This window comes from Daldinia childiae (genome assembly GCF_008694065.1).
Source record: "Daldinia childiae strain JS-1345 chromosome Unknown Scaffold1, whole genome shotgun sequence".
Taxonomy (NCBI): domain Eukaryota; kingdom Fungi; phylum Ascomycota; class Sordariomycetes; order Xylariales; family Hypoxylaceae; genus Daldinia; species Daldinia childiae.
In genome coordinates, this window is record NW_022984642.1 from 2523613 (window position 1) to 2540864 (window position 17252).

The 17252-nt window shown below is 45.7% G+C and overlaps 1 protein-coding gene across 1 annotated transcript; it reads right to left on the minus strand.

The window, feature by feature from the left end:
* Nucleotides 1-2653: 2653 nt before the first annotated feature.
* GL218_00658 (uncharacterized protein) lies at nucleotides 2654-4897 on the minus strand (the record flags this gene model as incomplete). Its single annotated transcript, XM_033577090.1, has 2 exons — nucleotides 2654-4051; nucleotides 4124-4897. The coding sequence occupies 2 exons, from the start codon at nucleotides 4895-4897 to the stop codon at nucleotides 2654-2656; spliced, it is 2172 nt and encodes a 723-aa protein (XP_033442313.1).
* Nucleotides 4898-17252: the final 12355 nt, after the last annotated feature.

Sequence of the window (17252 nt, forward strand, 5' to 3'; positions counted from 1 at the left end):
CCTAAACTGTTTGGATAGCATCGGCGAAACGAATGATTTAAATAAGGCAATCGATGCCGATTTGTGTCAATGAAAAACTGTACTGTGGGTAAAAATGGTGAAGGCGACGACGTGGGTTGAATGCGATTTGTGTGCACTCACAAATTTTAGGCAAGTCTCTTGAGTTGGTCGCGTCGTCTACTTCGTCATCATTGTAACCAGATGGTACCTATTGTGCGTAATACATAGTGAATAGGATAAGTAAAGTCCCCCAAGTAGAGTACAAAGACATTTCCACATTGTCTGGAGGGCGAGTTGGCTATTCTGGGCTTTTTTGTACTACAACATTCTGCAGTGAAAGGGCGAAGCGTCATATATAAAGAGATGAGATAGAAGGCTATTGATAGTAGTATCACAAAGGTATTACTCCTTTGATGCTCTAATATTAGATGTTTTAAACCAGACAAACTATAGAAACAGTTACTTGAGACCACGAGGCAGTGACTATTATGCCAGGTTGTTCGTCAGTTGTTTGCTCTGATGTGAAGCCGCTCATGGTCAAGATTGGTTGTATCTGTTACCTGATATCACGCTGTAAGGGTTATATTCCATAATAATCATCAACAACTCATATTCCAGCTATTGACTAGGTGGTATAAGCAGTTATGACGAGATTCTTTTGGAGCCCTTCATTGCTGATTGCGCTCATCCCATCTCACGAACCCCTCCCCTTTCCTTTCCTATGGAATATCTGCTCAATAAAAACTACATTTTTTATGCTTTGCTCGTTACCTATAATCATACATGGTTGAAAACTTGTTATGTTAGAGCCTAGAGTCATTCAAAAGTTTCCGTATCATACCTTTTGATACTATAGAAGATATATATGACTACCTAGACGCTATGAAGGTATACAATACAACGACCAAACCATACTCTAGAACACGCTTCAGAGCAATACTTTGAACCACTGATTCCATGGTCGACCTTTTATCCTTGACACCTCTCCAAATCTCGTTACCCCTATTTATACCATAACGTATTATCAACGCCAACTCCTAGCCCAGGGTTTCAATCGAGATTCAAGTTATGGGCATTTCTATCACCATTAGGGCATCGGGGTCCTCCTAATCTTCTGTTCATCGAAGAACCACAAAGGCGACACCGTCCGCGAGCCTCCATACTATGATATCGACACGGAGATTGAGCCATCCTTTCGTGAGGCAGGTGAATACTAAGTCCTTGGATCATACTGTCCGGATGATCCATACCCCGGTCGTCGTGTAAGTCCCTACCATTACGTTGATCGTACCTTATGACTTCTCTTTCTTGCATGTTCGCTTGGTCTCCCGGGATGTCTTCAATTTGATGTATTCTCCTTGTAGGTCCATGGGAGGTATTCCCTCTACTTCGAAGACCTACTGGGTGATATTGTGATTCAGGCGCGCTAGGTTCGAGATCTGATCCCCCTATACCGGCCCTAACGGTATTTCTTAGAGACCTGGGATATCTAGTCCTTGTGCTACGCTGGGTGTAACGCCGTTGGCGTGAAACTACTCGGCCTATCGATGTATTATAACCGTGTCTTTCTCTACGCATCCTGCGCCTGTCTAATAGACGTACGGGTGAGCGGCTTGCCCTTTCTATCTCGTTTCCCAAAGTCAATTGTCGACCCAGGGCCTCTACTGGAGCATAGTTCCTGGAGTTGGGTCTTGTAGGTATTGGTTGGACCGTACTTGACCTTGACCTTGACCTTCTCGTGATAATGCAGGACGTCTCGTCTAAGTCGATTTCCTCTACGTCGACGTCTTCCATCAATACGTCTTGTACATCACTCTGTGGTAGGGGGTACACTCTAGTACAAATGAAGCATTCGTATGATTCCAACCTGGTGACGATGCAGTCTATTTCTTCACATTCGTTACGCGCGAGGCAATACTCGATCTTATCATGGCTCGTCGTAATGTTTCTGCAGTTTACGCAAAGTGTGCGGGTTCTATGTAACCAGCACATCTTGCTGTGTTCGATTGAAAGCGAGTGGTGTGTTGGTAAAAATCGTTGGGATTGGATATCAATATGAGTATGCTAACATTCCTTCTTTTATATCTAACGACTGACTGGGAAGAATTGTACTTTATAGAATGCTGATTTCTAAAAGCGAAATAGGTAGTTCGTAAAAGTTGGTATAGTTAGAAAAATAGAACCCATAAGGAGGACTGCTTTAGATACCTTACATATTACACAATTGCACCTGTCTCCTGATTTAAGAAGGTATAGACAAGTTACGGAAGCCTCGCAGGTTCCTACTATACGTTATTTTAGATACAGATATTAGCAAGTGCTCTTCCCAAGCCAGAACGACCTTGTAGCTTACCAAGAGTTTATACCGAAAGTGAGCTAAAAGACAAGAATATAGTATATAGTAATCAGAGATATCATATTGGTATTTACTTGTTGAATAATAACAAAATGAACAAATTTTTAAAAAAAAAACCAACCCAGGCACCAAACCTATGCTCGAAAACCACAACGCCGTTTGCACATTCCAAATAATTAACGAATGCGAGGGTATCCCTATTTCCTACCTGACGTAAAGCCAGACTAAATGCTTTAATCCATAATCCGTTCAACTCCCTCTCCTTAGACGCATTATATCCATACGCTCATTCGTTCATTATTCCCTGCCAATGACAGTGTCCATATTACCCATAAGGGCGTGGACCTGGACCGTCGAACCGGGACCACCTGCGCCCTTCTGGGCTTCCAGCTTGGATCCCGGCCAACCTCCAATAGACCTAATGATCTTGACATCCCTTCCTTTGACCTTTAGCCTGCCACTCGTTGTCTCGGCGCTTAAGTATCCCTCCCATGCCTGCGGATATCGTAGTCCAATGTCACCGCTAGTGGACTTGTGAAGCGCTTGTAGGCAGTCAAGCGGCCTGCCGCTAACCAATCCCCTGTCTCCGTACCAAACCGGCTCAAGCACGCGTATGGCTGTAGTGCCACTCGTCGTTGCTGTCTCCAGCTGAGCGGGTTGATCCGGTGATACCCTGTCTTCGTTCATCACAGGAAGTAAATCAAGAGCAATGTCGCTAGCAGTACTCTTGAGTTCGATGCCAGCGCCAAATGCGAAGGCACCATGGATACCTCCGGAAGTCGACTTGATATCTACAAGATAGTCGCGAAGCGGGATTTGCTCTCTCAAATGCACCGGCTCTGTGGCATAGACAGTGCCGGATATCGAGCTCAAGGATAGGACAGCAGCCTTCGGGTCCGTTTCGAGTTCTTCCTTGGGCGTGATCGACACTGTGATGTGGCCGGAGGTCGTGTGCAACCCTAGCATATCGTAAAGAGGCCAGTTGCCTTCGATCTTACCCGACGTGGTCGTGATCTCGATAATACGAGAGTCAAGCACGTACGAATCTTTAGCAGGGATGAAAGTGTACTCCGGAGCCGATAGCATAAAGCCAGTGTTGTTGTACGAGGTAGGGTGGTCCGAACCGGATGTGATATCCCCTACGATCGAAGAAGCCCTAGTGTAACCCGCCACGTGGAGAGATAGATCGTCTAAAAATAACATATCAAGATGGATTGAGCCCAGTGACAGCACTCCTATCTCGGCGTTTTCGGGCACCCAGATGGTCGCTCGCATTTCGACGCAGGGCCAGATGTTCGGGTTTAGGGAGTTGTACTTCTTAGGTACGCTCACCTTCAAGGCCTGGGCTTCTTCGTCTACGAAGACGTCGAGTAGGACACCCTTGTCATTAGTGGCGATCTCCAGTACCAAGCGCGGGCTACCTCCGGCATCAAGCCTTCGTACATTGACTTGACCGGCAACGCGCACCTGGGTATTTCCGGAGTGTGCGTGCTGATCCTCTATGAAAGTAATATTGTGGTTCCTATCAAAGTTGAGGCCTAAGATCTGATCCTCGAAGCGATGCACTGCATTATCGCAATATGTTGGCGGGAAAGGACCGGCGACCCCAGGCGCATCGGGTCCGGGTCCAGACACGGGTTCCTTTACGGACTCGGGCGGTGATCCTTGGACGGGCTGCGCCCCAATAGTTTTCCTCTGCGTAACCATATTAGCGACAGGTTCCGACCGATGCCAAGAAAAAAGATGAAGTTAGATAGTCCGGCTTACATGATCATCTTCTTTTATAATCCGTACAGAATTTGCTAGAAATCCGATCGAGACAACCAGTACGATCAAGCCAAGCACTAGGGTCCTCCAACCGAGCCACGTAGGCAGCCGTCTCCTGACTCGTCGAGTCCAGTGCGGTGTGTTACCAAGTTCTTCGTCGATTGGTTGGCCGATGCTCTCGGGACCTCTGGCTAGCAGCCGCTCGTTCTCGATGATTTCCTGCACACCCATGGTAGGGGTAAATGTGTTGTAGCTTCTAGATTGGCGTTGTTGGTTGGTGGACGAGAGAGGGGAGATTGGCGATGGTGAATACGCCGGTGGAGCGTCCGAATATACGGAAGGAGTCCGTCCTCGTGTTGGATATATTCTGAGAGGGGTGTATGATGATGACGAGGGAGAGTACGTATGCGCAAACGCGGAATTGGATTGTTGTTGACGTGGTGCGGTCGAACTAGTAGGATATTGCTCCGACTGACTAGCTTGTTCGGTAGTGCCCGTTCTTGTAATATTATGGTTGTAATTATGATAAGAGTCTTCTATTCTCTGAGTATTTGATGATGACCTTTCTTCTTCTGCCTCTCTTGCTTTTGATTCAGCGCCAGACTCAGATGTCTGCTGGAGCGTGGGGTCGGGAACTAAGACGTTTGGTACGTTTGGAACAGCATGGGACGAGGAAGATGAGGCGAAGTAACCATCCGAAGGCGATAATTGATCTGCGTAGTCCTCGCCATCTGATTCATCACCCATAGAGTACAAGTTATCGGCGTAAGGCATGGTTTCTTCGGTTCGTCGTTGAAACGGTCTTGGCGGAGAATGAAACTATCGCCAAGCTGTTTTGTTACACTCGAAACGCTCGTCTGTGTCTTACCGCACCGGCAAAATTAAGACGTAACAAGCTAGTGGATAATTACAGAGAATAATTAAATTATAGGGCTGGTTTCTTTCCTCTAGAATAAGATGTAAAATGATTCCATCTCGTGTGGGGTGATGTTAAGGAATATCACAGAACGTGGTGGTTTTGATTACGGCACGGTAAGGCTGTGACTAACACCAGGATAATTGTTGAGACTATATATATGCGATCCTCGGCACCTCACTTACCTAGGATGGACTCGGATCACTAACTGGCAACGCATATCTAACCCAATTGTAGTCAAGAAGGCTGCGTAAGCCCTATCTGCAATCTACGCACGTTACGCAGTATAAACGTGCTCTATTGAGCCGTAGGGCGGAGCGGAGGTGAAGCCATATTATAGGGTTATCGAGGACGTAGCTGCAGTAGGGTGTTGCAAAAAGGGAAGTTAGATAGAAGAAATGTTGGCATTGGAGTTGTGTTATTGGTTTGTTTAAAGTAGTCTAACTCGGACTGTAATCTGTATATCTAGGTATAATGGTATAATACTACGCCATACCGCATACCGCAATACCTCAATACTACTAGCAAATACCCCGCTGCTATGCTTCTTCCTCCCCCTGCTCTTTAAAAGTCCTACGTGCGATTCCCCGCTTCCCATTCCCTAGTGATACGTCAGCTACTGGCTTTTAACTTATACGTAGTCCCATGGGTCGGATTGCGAATTCAATATATCGCTATACTCTTGATTGGCTGTCGGAACCCGAATAGCTGGAGCCTGGAGGAGCTGACGAGTTATTCTATACCCCCTTCGTATACTTATACCTTATGATGACGACACTATCCTAGTCAGTTAAGACAGGCGATAGTGTTAGTATACTCAGTCTACCCCGGACATCGTCAGCCCTAGCTATCTAGTTTGATCCGAAGTACGCGGCTCCCCGATCGAGCTCCGATTGAGTTCCGGCTCGCGTTGAAGATCCGCCACGTGAGCATGGTTCGGCGTATGATCCGGATTATCGGGCCATACGCTACGGGATACCGAACTGCGTACATAGCCGTTAAGTCTGTATAATGATGGCGTAGCTTGAATATAGATCTAACTACGGCGATATACCTAGATAGGAGGCAACAATCCCTGTGGACTATTAGCTTGTGAATAGATATATAAAGCTCTTTGTTAGTCTAACAGGAGCTTCTACTCATGGACTCATTTATTGAATTACTCATATGCTAGTGTTTTAAGGCTCCGACGGGTCCGGGGTGGATTTATTAAGCTGTGTCTGAAGTCTCTAGTCATGCGGAATACAGGTGCAATCTCATAGAGGCGATAAACTTCCCCCCTCTGGAAAAATGCGCCTAGGCTAAGACCATAGTTTAAATGCAGTCTATGAATCAATATCCATACATGGTTATATGTCAATTGCCCTCTTGAATCATATACAGTCTTTCCGATGTTCTGTGAATAAGACACTGTGAATCTTTAGTGAGATTTAGCCCTTCTCTCCTAGCGCCAAATCTCAGTAGCTAGTATTCTCAATCAGCCATAAGCAGATTCAAGATAATGTACAGTAACATAAATATCTATATCTTATTTGTATCTTACTTATCTATGAACATTCACTTTAGTCGAGTGACCCCATTTGAGTAAGGATTTAGATTGTTGAGTAGTGAGTGATGGGATGAACCCAGAGTGCCTAACCCACGGTAAGGGATAATAGGGGTTACAACTGGGTTACTGTAGTATTACCATTTTCCTTCGAGCTTGATTTTTTTTTTTCAATGCCACAATGCGGCAAAAAGCCAATGCTGACGCTATTGAATATCGTCGATATTTGGAATTTGGATATTACAGCCCTCGGAGATGAAAGCATCATCGTCTAAAGCTATCAGAGGGACGTTGCCACACGGAAGTGAATGTCTCTGGAGCATTGAACAACTTGGAGTCGCAAACATAGTTAATGGGAGAAGGTATATGCGAACTAGAGTAGTTCAGCGTAGCTATATTGCCTGTGCTTAGTGTGCACATACATACCTACACACATATATGTTGTATATTTGGTCGTGTAAGTAAGGGGTGTTCGTGATTCGAGTTCGTACGGTCCCGACTACTAGCTAACTTGGGGTGGTACTCATTCTGGAGCTTTACAGCTCATGGTCATTTTGATATGAGCAGATATATGTAATAGATCGACTAGGCTGGGCATCAAGAAGGGAATCCCACCTTCCGTCGGGAGTTAGCATCTCGAGGCTTGTCTTGGCCGTGTTACTTTTCGTATCGCATACGAGTGAGTAGAAGTTAAAGTCGACGTGAAGAGGTACGATAGAGGTTTAATTAACCTAACTAAAGGTGTTCTAATTTACGATAGAGAGACCGTAAGATATCCCCACTAAGGGGCTACTGTTACTCTAGGTCTTCCATAGTGATGCCAATCTACTTTTCCCCATAAGCATTGCCATCTATTCGCTGGTAACACATCTTGTTTCACAGGTGTGACACGGATAGTCGAGATGGTATTTAGGCATAACTAAATGTGTCTGTGTTACGCCCAACATTTGTGTTCGTCGTGTTACCCTTCTAGAAAAGGGGTAGCCTGGCCGTTCCAGACATTACCTTAGCTATTCAACCCATTGCTCCCGACAAGTCAAATTTCGAAGAAGAGATATGAGTACCCACGATTGGGGTTCTTGGTACTAAATTCCCCGATGTTTAATGAGGATTGACCTCTGGATATCGCCTAGAACTGTGTCGTGGGGTGTCATCGAGAATCAATATAAGCCCCTCCCGCCGGCAGATGGCATATCTACCATCCCTAACGAGGTTAAAACATGCCATTCATATTCCGGTCGCCGCCTTTAGCGAGATTATATGGCGTTAATCGTAGCAAAATATCACATCGCGGAGAGTAATCCGTAGTCTTCCCTCAACTATTAACCTATCCTTACCTACCGGACTATCGTGAGAGGTTCGGGGTTGTCGGTATCCTAGTGTTACCGCACTTTACACGATGATTAGGACAGATACTTTAAGAGCGGGTCGGGATTGGACCCAGTCCGGGCCCAGGCCATGGGCGTCGCTGTTCTCGTAGTGCAGCGGAAGTTTTCTGGAGCACTCGTTGGGCCATAATCAACCACTAACCTCTCGTAACGTACGCCATAGTCGTAGCGGGTATTCGTGGCTTACTATTAGCATCGATCTACTCTCGAAGTTGGTTCCGCCACTCGAGCTGAACGATTAGCAAACAATCCCATGGTACGTTTTTGCCGTGGATTCCGGTATAATATCCCCAAGAGGGTTTCCGGAAACAGTCCACAGATCGCCAGTGGGTAGCGTATGGAAAGCTGCGAAACAACCCTACGAGCTAGCTTTACGAGCGAGTAACTGGATACCTGCTAGTGAGTATTGTGGTTCATTGAACCCTTCTGTGGCGGTTATGTGGCCCGACAATACTTTCCGGAAAGGAGTCATGCAGCCACGAGTAACACAGCAGAATCTGTCACATCGTTCTAGAAACATATTTCTTCCAAAGAACACCAATTAGGGTAAATTAGTGTGTCCTTTCCGTCCCGTCTTATCCCGATACAGAATCATCGTAGAAGCTAGGGTAGCCGCCTAAGCAGTGGCGCGTCTAGAAGTCTGCGGCTACGTCAACAACAAACGGATGACCACTGGTAGTGTAATGATGACCTGCAGTACGCTTCTAATGCGGTGATAGAATAAGAGTCGGTGAGTAGCATCGAATTCTTTACAATGAGATATTTGTGAGAACTGCCCCTTATCTCCCTCCGAACGGCGTACAATTTGCAAGCGGTGTTGACCACCGAGTAGCTGATCTCAGCATCGGCGGACAAGAGGTTGGAGTTTACATCTAAAACCGCAGTTGGCTTATTGTATCCGGTGTTTCGGACATTCCATCTTATTATAGGTCTCTATGCACTTGATATATAATGCCGCCAGACTGTCGGTAACACAACATTTTGTCATTCTGTCAGCTGTGATGTCGGTAGCCAGTGAGTGACTTAGGGGCTCCCGGGCTTATTACATGTCATTCCAAGAACTCCTGCTCACTTAAGGATTACAAACCTTCCTGATAGAAGATGTAAATAGTATTTGCCAAGGTCAATCTGTAAATAATGTGCAATATGTCGCGCAAAGATATTCATCGGGGATTATAGTATCGCCATATCTTGATTCTAAGAGATAACTCCAACTGTAAATAAAACGGAGATGCATTATTTCTATAATTCATATGTGGCTGTACTACTGTATCTTTCCTATTTTAGAGGGCGCTAATTACAATAGCTGAGATATTAGATCATATGTATAAAAGGTATTACTGATTTTGCTACCTTGTGATTTCTTAGACCTTGGCTATCTACTTAAGGCAGGTTGGGGTAAAACACACTTAGGTACGGATCCATATCTACAGGTATACCACATCTAACCGAGTGTGTGTCTCGCAGTTTGAAGACACTTTTTAAATCCCAACTGAACTAGTCGGCCCAAGCGTAGATTTAACAAGAAAATTTGCATGTTATGGTCTAATAGTCGTCTCATCGTTACACAGGATAGCCCCTAGGGGGTAAACTAGGTGAACTTGCAGGACAACGATGTTTGATTTCTTTTTTTACGCTTGGCAGCCGATTTGCTGGCAGCGCGAACATGCATATAGGTGGGTACAATGAAGCGAGGGAGCCACGATACTCACCAGATTTAGATTCCAGGTCGGGTAGTGTGCCGGATTTTCCGAGCTTGGAGTTTGCCTTGTGACCTTGTGACTTGCCATTCTGGTGGGTTTAAACCGTCTAACAGGAAACTAGTGGAGATTGAGGCTCTGACATGACCTTTCAACGACATCCAACTTACGTTGTGTAGTTGCAACTAGCCTTGCTTGGACACATAGCTAATCGTAATCCATACATCTGATCTGGATCCGAGTAACATTGATGAGCGCATTGATGAACGCCAAGCTGTGGGTTGCTGAGGTCGGACGGCATATGCGTACATAGTAGTCTTCTCTTGCCTCTTTAGGCAGTTACCAAGGTCTTCGCCTGCGCCAGCATATACGAATAGTATACATAGGTGAAAGTGTATACTTTGAGGCTGTGTCAAAGGGTCGTTTATAATTCTGTCCTCAACGATTTCTTCTATGTAAATATGTGTCTTGGACGTGATGTTGCCTTATCACTAAACATCCTGGCTAAAGTTTGCGATGGAAGGATCTCGGTTCTTCATATTGGAGAGAAGTAAAGGTGATTGGAGGATAAAGATGTTGTATATTATCCAATGATATTGTCGAAACCCACAACGTACTTCTTCCTGCGACACAGCCGCTGTGAGGGTGTCAAGGCTGGTTTGACTTGTCATATCCCTAGAGGACCTCAAGAAAACAAATGTGGTGCTAGAGGGCGCGAATAATGCTGCATCTTGGACGGCTAAATTACCCGACCTCTTTCGTACCTTCGAATATGCCGTTTGGCTCGTGGGGACGGGGACAACGCACAAGGGCTAATCGCTTCGTGAGCTGTTTAACCGCAAATGTCCCTAACGTCACTGACACCTAAAGTGATAATCACGCCGAGGTGTAAATAAATATCTTCGCTAGATGGCTAAGCGTAGGTAGTGTAACGTTTAAGTAAAAGTAAGGTGCGGGATACTGCATGTTGCGCCGCTTAGAATCTCGGTAGCTACCTAGCATTGATGCTGGAGAGTGCCAATATATTGGAATGGCTACTTCTTGCATACAAGAATGGAATGTTCAGTTTCGTCATATAGAATATTGACCCTAATATCTGGTGTTTCATCGACTATCGACACATAATAACCGGTACTTGAGATACGACGTTACTAATAAGGCTGGAAGGATGAGTCAAAGATCCGACCTAGCGTTAGATGTGTGCGCATTGACCATGTCTCGAGTCCCTAGGTAGCGGCTAACAGGTGAGCATATCGTACCGCGATCTGGATTTCTAAGATCTGACTGGACAAGGAGTTGAGATATGTAACACGATAAGACCAGGATAAAATTTTCATCTCGTACCAGAGTGTTGGAAGAAAAGGTAAAAAGTTCTTCGATTTAACAAGGGCTATAGGGTTTAGGTGAAGTCCGTGCAATGTTCTCGACGCCTTTGGAAGTTCTCGGCCTCCTTCTAGATGGATCTTACGGCATCGTGACCAACGGTGTGCAGTAAGGCGCCTGGGCGCATGATTATACCGAGTAACGGGGCTCACGAGAGGGAGCTGAGAAGTGAAAAAAAGCATTCAGCTTCTTGTTAATACCTGGTGGCCTTACCTTAACCGCGGGACAAAAAATTCTGATTGCCTTCCTGATACCGCTAGAGCGCTAGAGCGCTCCAGCTGTCGGTAGGCGCGCCAGATCCTTGAGCCAACGAAGAAATCAATTAGGATTATGAAGTAGTTACCTGATTAGTTAAAGCGTTGGTTGGCTAGGATCGAAAGGCTTCAAGGTGTAAATGACCAATCAGCTGTCTAACGAGGGCGCAGGATCCAAGATTCCTGGTAATCAATCTAGATAAAGGCGGCAAGTTTTATCGGTCAAACTTCTCTTTAGACGGCGAGATAGACGCAAAAACCGTTGTGGACAAGCTTGGCAAAGATGACAGCAGATACGCGGTAGACACGCACAACGTCTTCGTCACGAGGTATTTGCATAGGTAGTATGTATTTACCATTTACCGCCTATATGGACATTATTAGGTATCGCGTAGGTTCAAATGTTACTAAAAAGTTACCAAGGAAGGAATTGAGACTCGTGGATCGACCCAATGGATTGAACAAACGGAAATGCCCATTGGATTGTATATAATGGTACTTGTCGGGACCGGAATGACCGCCGGGCTTTGCACTAAAATACACTAAAAGAACCGGTCAGCTAAGCCTTAGACGGAAGTGTTCTAGAATGCTTCCAGAAAGAAGCTTTATTGCGCGACGAATAGCTTTGATTTCTCCATCTTCCTTGCCCGAGTGGGTCTCTAATCGGCGCTACGTAATGCCTACCCAAAGTACATCCATGATTAAATCCATGTACTTGTACGAAACCGACTGGAAACTGCGGAGTACCTAACCTATTCTTACCCCTAATCCATGTACCTTAGTATCCTTATTATGTACGATTACCTATTGTAAACATTCTAGGTATTCTCTTTCCACGGAAACCTCGGAGGTTAAAATCTTAGCTCGGAGCTATTGTCCAACTCTTTTCCCGATCAAGTATTATTTTGAAAGACGTAGCGATTCTCTTCCCGACAGTTCTTCCTACAACTCACTATGTAGATCTGATGAGGTGGCATCCTTTGTGGGGTCATAATTTGGTCTCTTCGCATGGCCGAGCCCCTTGAATGCGGTTCCGGTCGGCATACTGTAGTCGCATGTTATTGCGTTCCCGCGCATACGCTTGTCCTGGAAGGGGCAACAATATTTTCCGGTTTTTTTTATGGGCTTCTACCCTTTTTTATGAAGGGAGAAGTTGCGGTGAATCGTGAATACGTAGGTGGGCAAAGAGCGAGCAAATAGTTTACTTACTCAGATGGGGGTTATGGGACTTTGAACTCAGCCCTCAGCCTGTCTTCGTAAATGATGATTTTCTAACCTCAGCGTGTGAAGCTATAGTGTGTATATGTAGGTATATGTAGGTGTGCATGATGTAGTAGGCGAATAAGTCTTGATGCCACCCACATGGTACTCACCATTTCGCTCCGGCAAGGCTGCCCCCTCCCTGCTGGAGTCATCAAGCTCCGGTATTGCAGCCGAATACAGCATTGCTGACGATCATAACCGTGATGTCACGCCCAACTGACAGCCTACTAGCCTCGCTGGAAATGGTAGCGTAAGCAGCCGATCCCACACCTTGTGTCTTTTTAAGATTTTTGCTCCTTGCCTTTATCGGCGGAGGTGAGGCTGTTTCGAGAACGGACATGTGCTATGCCTGTGTCCTGCATGGCTGATCTTGACCTGATTCATACCCCTCGCGCTTCCAACGACGGGTTCGAGCTGTCCAATGATGCAAACTGGTATCTTCTCACATTCCCGCGTCTATATTGCGTTTCGAACTTGGTTGGCGGACAAGAGCGAGACACTAATGCTACCGCATATGCTCACCAACTGCCGACACTTCTTCTTCCAACTGGCAGAGAGAGAAATAGAAGAGAGGGAGATATCTATACCCCATGAGAACTGCGCTGTGCTTGCGCGGCTTGCGCGTCTATTAGTGATCCAATATCCCCAATATCCCTATCAAGACTCGATGGAGATAGGCAAATAGCTCTCCCTCCTAATAGTAATTGATCGATCAGCAAACTAGACGTTCCCTATCAAGCGGTGCTTTTTTGACTGCTACTCCAAGTCTGGCAATATAATATAAATAGTGTCTGCCGAGGAAGCTTGGCCCCAACAGTCGCGTGCGTCCAATTATGATTCGGGGGGCGATGATACTGTAATCATCTAGGATAATATCGGCCGAGCCAGTCACATTGCGCGACAATCACGAGATGCTGTAGCGCGAGAGGTTGCTGGGAGGGGGCAACATGAGATTGCTGATATGGATGAATACATAAGAGCGGTACGGTCTAAGGTATGTATTGTATATATGTATTATATGTATGTATAGTATGTAGTATCTCTTGCAGGGCCTAGGATACCATTAGATACCAGTGAAAGTTCATGCATATGATTGATTCGAAACCGTTCGACAACATCGACTGTTGCAGATGTCTTCCTGCCGTGATAGTCGAGTGATGGGAGAATATGTTTCTTTGTGCGACATTGCGCATCTGCAAGTCATACATAATATCTGCAGTACGATAATGCTAAAGGGGGCTATTCAACGAAGGGTTGAGACAGACCTTAAGGGATATGTCGACTAAGTCGGCATGAGGAAATTAAGGATAGGAGTGCCAGATTGAGAACAGACATAAAAGATAGCTAAGTTTTGGTGATTCACTGGGATGATGCCATCGTCATCCTCTTTTGTTCATTGTAGATGGCACAAAATGGCGTCTCAACTTTAACTCTATTACACCTTAGGTTAGGTACGGTATTACACTAGCTTCGTTGGTCATTCAGCGCATCGAAGTGGCGATCGGGCTGGTGCTATTGCCATTATTGCACTGGTAGATTGGTAGACTGGCTTCGCGTTCGCTTCTAGAATGGCAATTGGTTGTAGCATGTACTACTACTGGCTAATACCCCACCATGAATAAGTAGGTGCAATCGCTGATTGGCTTTGTTCGTATCATCAGGTGCTTCTAGCATTCTTCCATCATTCCTCGCCGCTTTATACTGTACGGCTAAAGAAGACAGGGGCGTCGACGGACTATTCCGCATGGGTACAAGACCCCTCTTACGCGATTGGAACAAGCTCATGTGATTGGATATCTTAGCTTGATTCTGCTTCTTCTAGCGCCATTCTAGCGTCGCGCCACTTTTTTAATACGTAGCACAGTACGTATGTCACCTCACCTGGCTGAAGCGACCGGGGCGGCCAACTAGAAAGAAGTGGACGCTGTGGTGGACGCTCTGTCGCTCTGTCGTTCTTGATGGTGAAAGATGACGGCGATACAATAGCAGTCAGGCAGACAGGTAAGGCTTCGAAACCTAACCTTATCATTGTTCAGCATTACAACAAAGCGGCGCTAGAACCAGTAGAGAATACTATGTGCGTCGTAGCCTTACTATTGGTTTTTGTTGGTCTCGTAGGGTCTCGTAGGGTCTCATATCTCATAGGTGCGCACTTAGATAGGATAGATAAGTCAGGTATATGTACGTAAGAGCAGTGAACGAGGAGGTAATTGAACGTTGGCCGAACCCTAGGAGGACTTCGCCCAGCCCGATTTGCTTCCTCTTCTCCCACCTGTCCTGCCTTGTCCCAGACCCCCCTAGTCTTCCGGTTTTGGGGATACTACGTAGCAGGGTCAACGCGATCGTCAATGCTTTTGTGTGTCATATTCTAGAAGAATACCGTAGAATACCGTCCACCTATGAATGGTGATAATCATGACAATCATGAAGAATCGTGGTGTTTCTAGATAAATGAAAACAGTTGCGATAGGTTAAAAGGTTAAGATGGGTACGTAGGTACTAGTTAACCTACCTACATGTATGTTAGGTACTTAGTCTATGTACCTATAGTACTGTACAGTGTACCCGTAGAAGATTTTCTTAGTCAAAAGTTCCACCATAAGGTTAAAGGGGCCACCCATCGAAAGATCCCAGTCATTCGCCATACATCAGGTACCTTGATCACCCCCAAGGGTGGGTACCAGTACTTGTCTCCCTTTTTCCCTTTAATCTTCCTTCTGTCTCCCACCCGCCTTCTGTTTCTAGTTTCTAAGTGTTCCATCCTATTTTGTCTACTGTCTTCCCAGTCTACCCTTCATCAACCGTTGAAGATCCTCTATCCGAAAGCTTTCATTCACCCTTGGCATTTTTACAACTTTTACACCATTATCGAAAATTCGCCTCGACTTCATTAATTCTTCCCATTCGCATCGGCATCCTCCTATAGGAGAATACCATAGGAATAGAAAACAGCCTCAATTGCTAATACTATTATATTTATACGACTAATTCCCATCGACACCGGCTCGGCGCCTTTAGTTTTAACTATACCAACTCCATCAACGCCTTTCTTTCAACGACTATTTTGCTGTCGCTGTTACGCCTGGTGGATCTAACTGTTGTGTTTTGGTCCTTCGTTGCGAATCATCTGCGGTCTTCCAGCTCGTCCTTCATTCCACACGGCCTGCCGTACTAGTTCGCTGTAAAACCAAACGACCGTTGCTTGTTGGATTTGTTGCACCATCTTGCTCTAGAAGATCGCTAGAAACTCGGGGACTTGTCGACTTCACCGGATCTACGAATTCGCCCTCGTCTAAGAGTACCGACTTAAGCATAGAGGAGAGGCATGATATTCGCCATGCCCATCAGGATTTGCTAACCTTAAATACGCAATAGTCCATTGCTTCACTTTACGGCTGTATTAATTTGTCGCTGTGGAATCGGAACTCTTTAATAGGAGTAGAGATTACCACATACTTATCTCAACCGCTTCAGACTGCTGAGCCTTTCATATTCAAACGTGGTTTTCAACTTAGATCTAGTGAGATCTAACCTATTTGTTAGACATCGCCTGAGATTTGTGTCGGAGAACAACTTTCTCCCCACTTGAAATATTACCGCCTTCTCATTACGTTATCCGTTCCTTGATTCGCCAATTTGGCTAGAATAAAGACGGCATTCTGGTTAGCCGATTTTGACTCTGGGTATCTTGAAAGTTGCTCGATATCTGCTGTTATCCGTGTAGTGCCTGAACGGGAGCCTACTGATTGGTTAGAAAGAATTGGTCTTTAGGAATACACGGGCTGCCTGCAGATAATGAAGGCCGCTTGAAGATAAGCTAGAGCAAAGTATTTCGTACGTTTTCCATAATCTCGTTACGAAACAATCTTGTCAGACAGGAAAGCTTGCCAATTTGCATGGCGTCAGAGCTCGTTTTGGGTTAAATTCGCTGCAAGAGCTTCTGTTTGCTCAGGGTTACACAGTCAGGCGGATTACCCGATACTTGTTATTCCTTTTACCAGCTTCAAAGGAATAATGGGAAAACCTAGATTACGAGGAAGCTCGCCAGTCTACTTGAACCAATCTCAAACGGAGTTATCACGACCACCGTCAGTCTTCGAGGATTGGGACCAAGAAACTGCAATGGAAACATCACGCCCTACGAGCCTGGCAATACCACGCACAGGTTCGCCCTTCACTAACCCACCAACGTTGTCAGAGATTCTCTCTAATACAGCACCACCGCCATGGACACTAAGTTCTTTCATGGCCTTCTTATCTCAAAATCACTGCCTGGAAACTCTCGAGTTTATAATGGATGCTGAACGGTACATGATTATGTATCATCAGATTGCGCAAGGTCAGGCACCTAATGGACCGGCAACAATATGCTCTCTATGGCGGAAAGTCATCGATGCGTACATAATGCCATGTGCGCCTCGGGAAGTCAACCTTCCAGCAGATGTCCGCGACCGCCTTCTCCAGCTTCCCTGTTGTAAGGCGAACCCGCCCAATCCCTCTGAACTCGACGAAGCAGTTCAGATCGTACGGGAACTAATAAACGATTCTGTTCTTGTACCCTTTCTTGAGTCTGTCGTATCAGCTGCGGTTGAATCGCGGGTCGAGGAAGAGTCTCAGGAATATAGACAAGGGCGTTCGCGTCTTCGAATACCAAGGGACATCGGACATGACGACGAAGC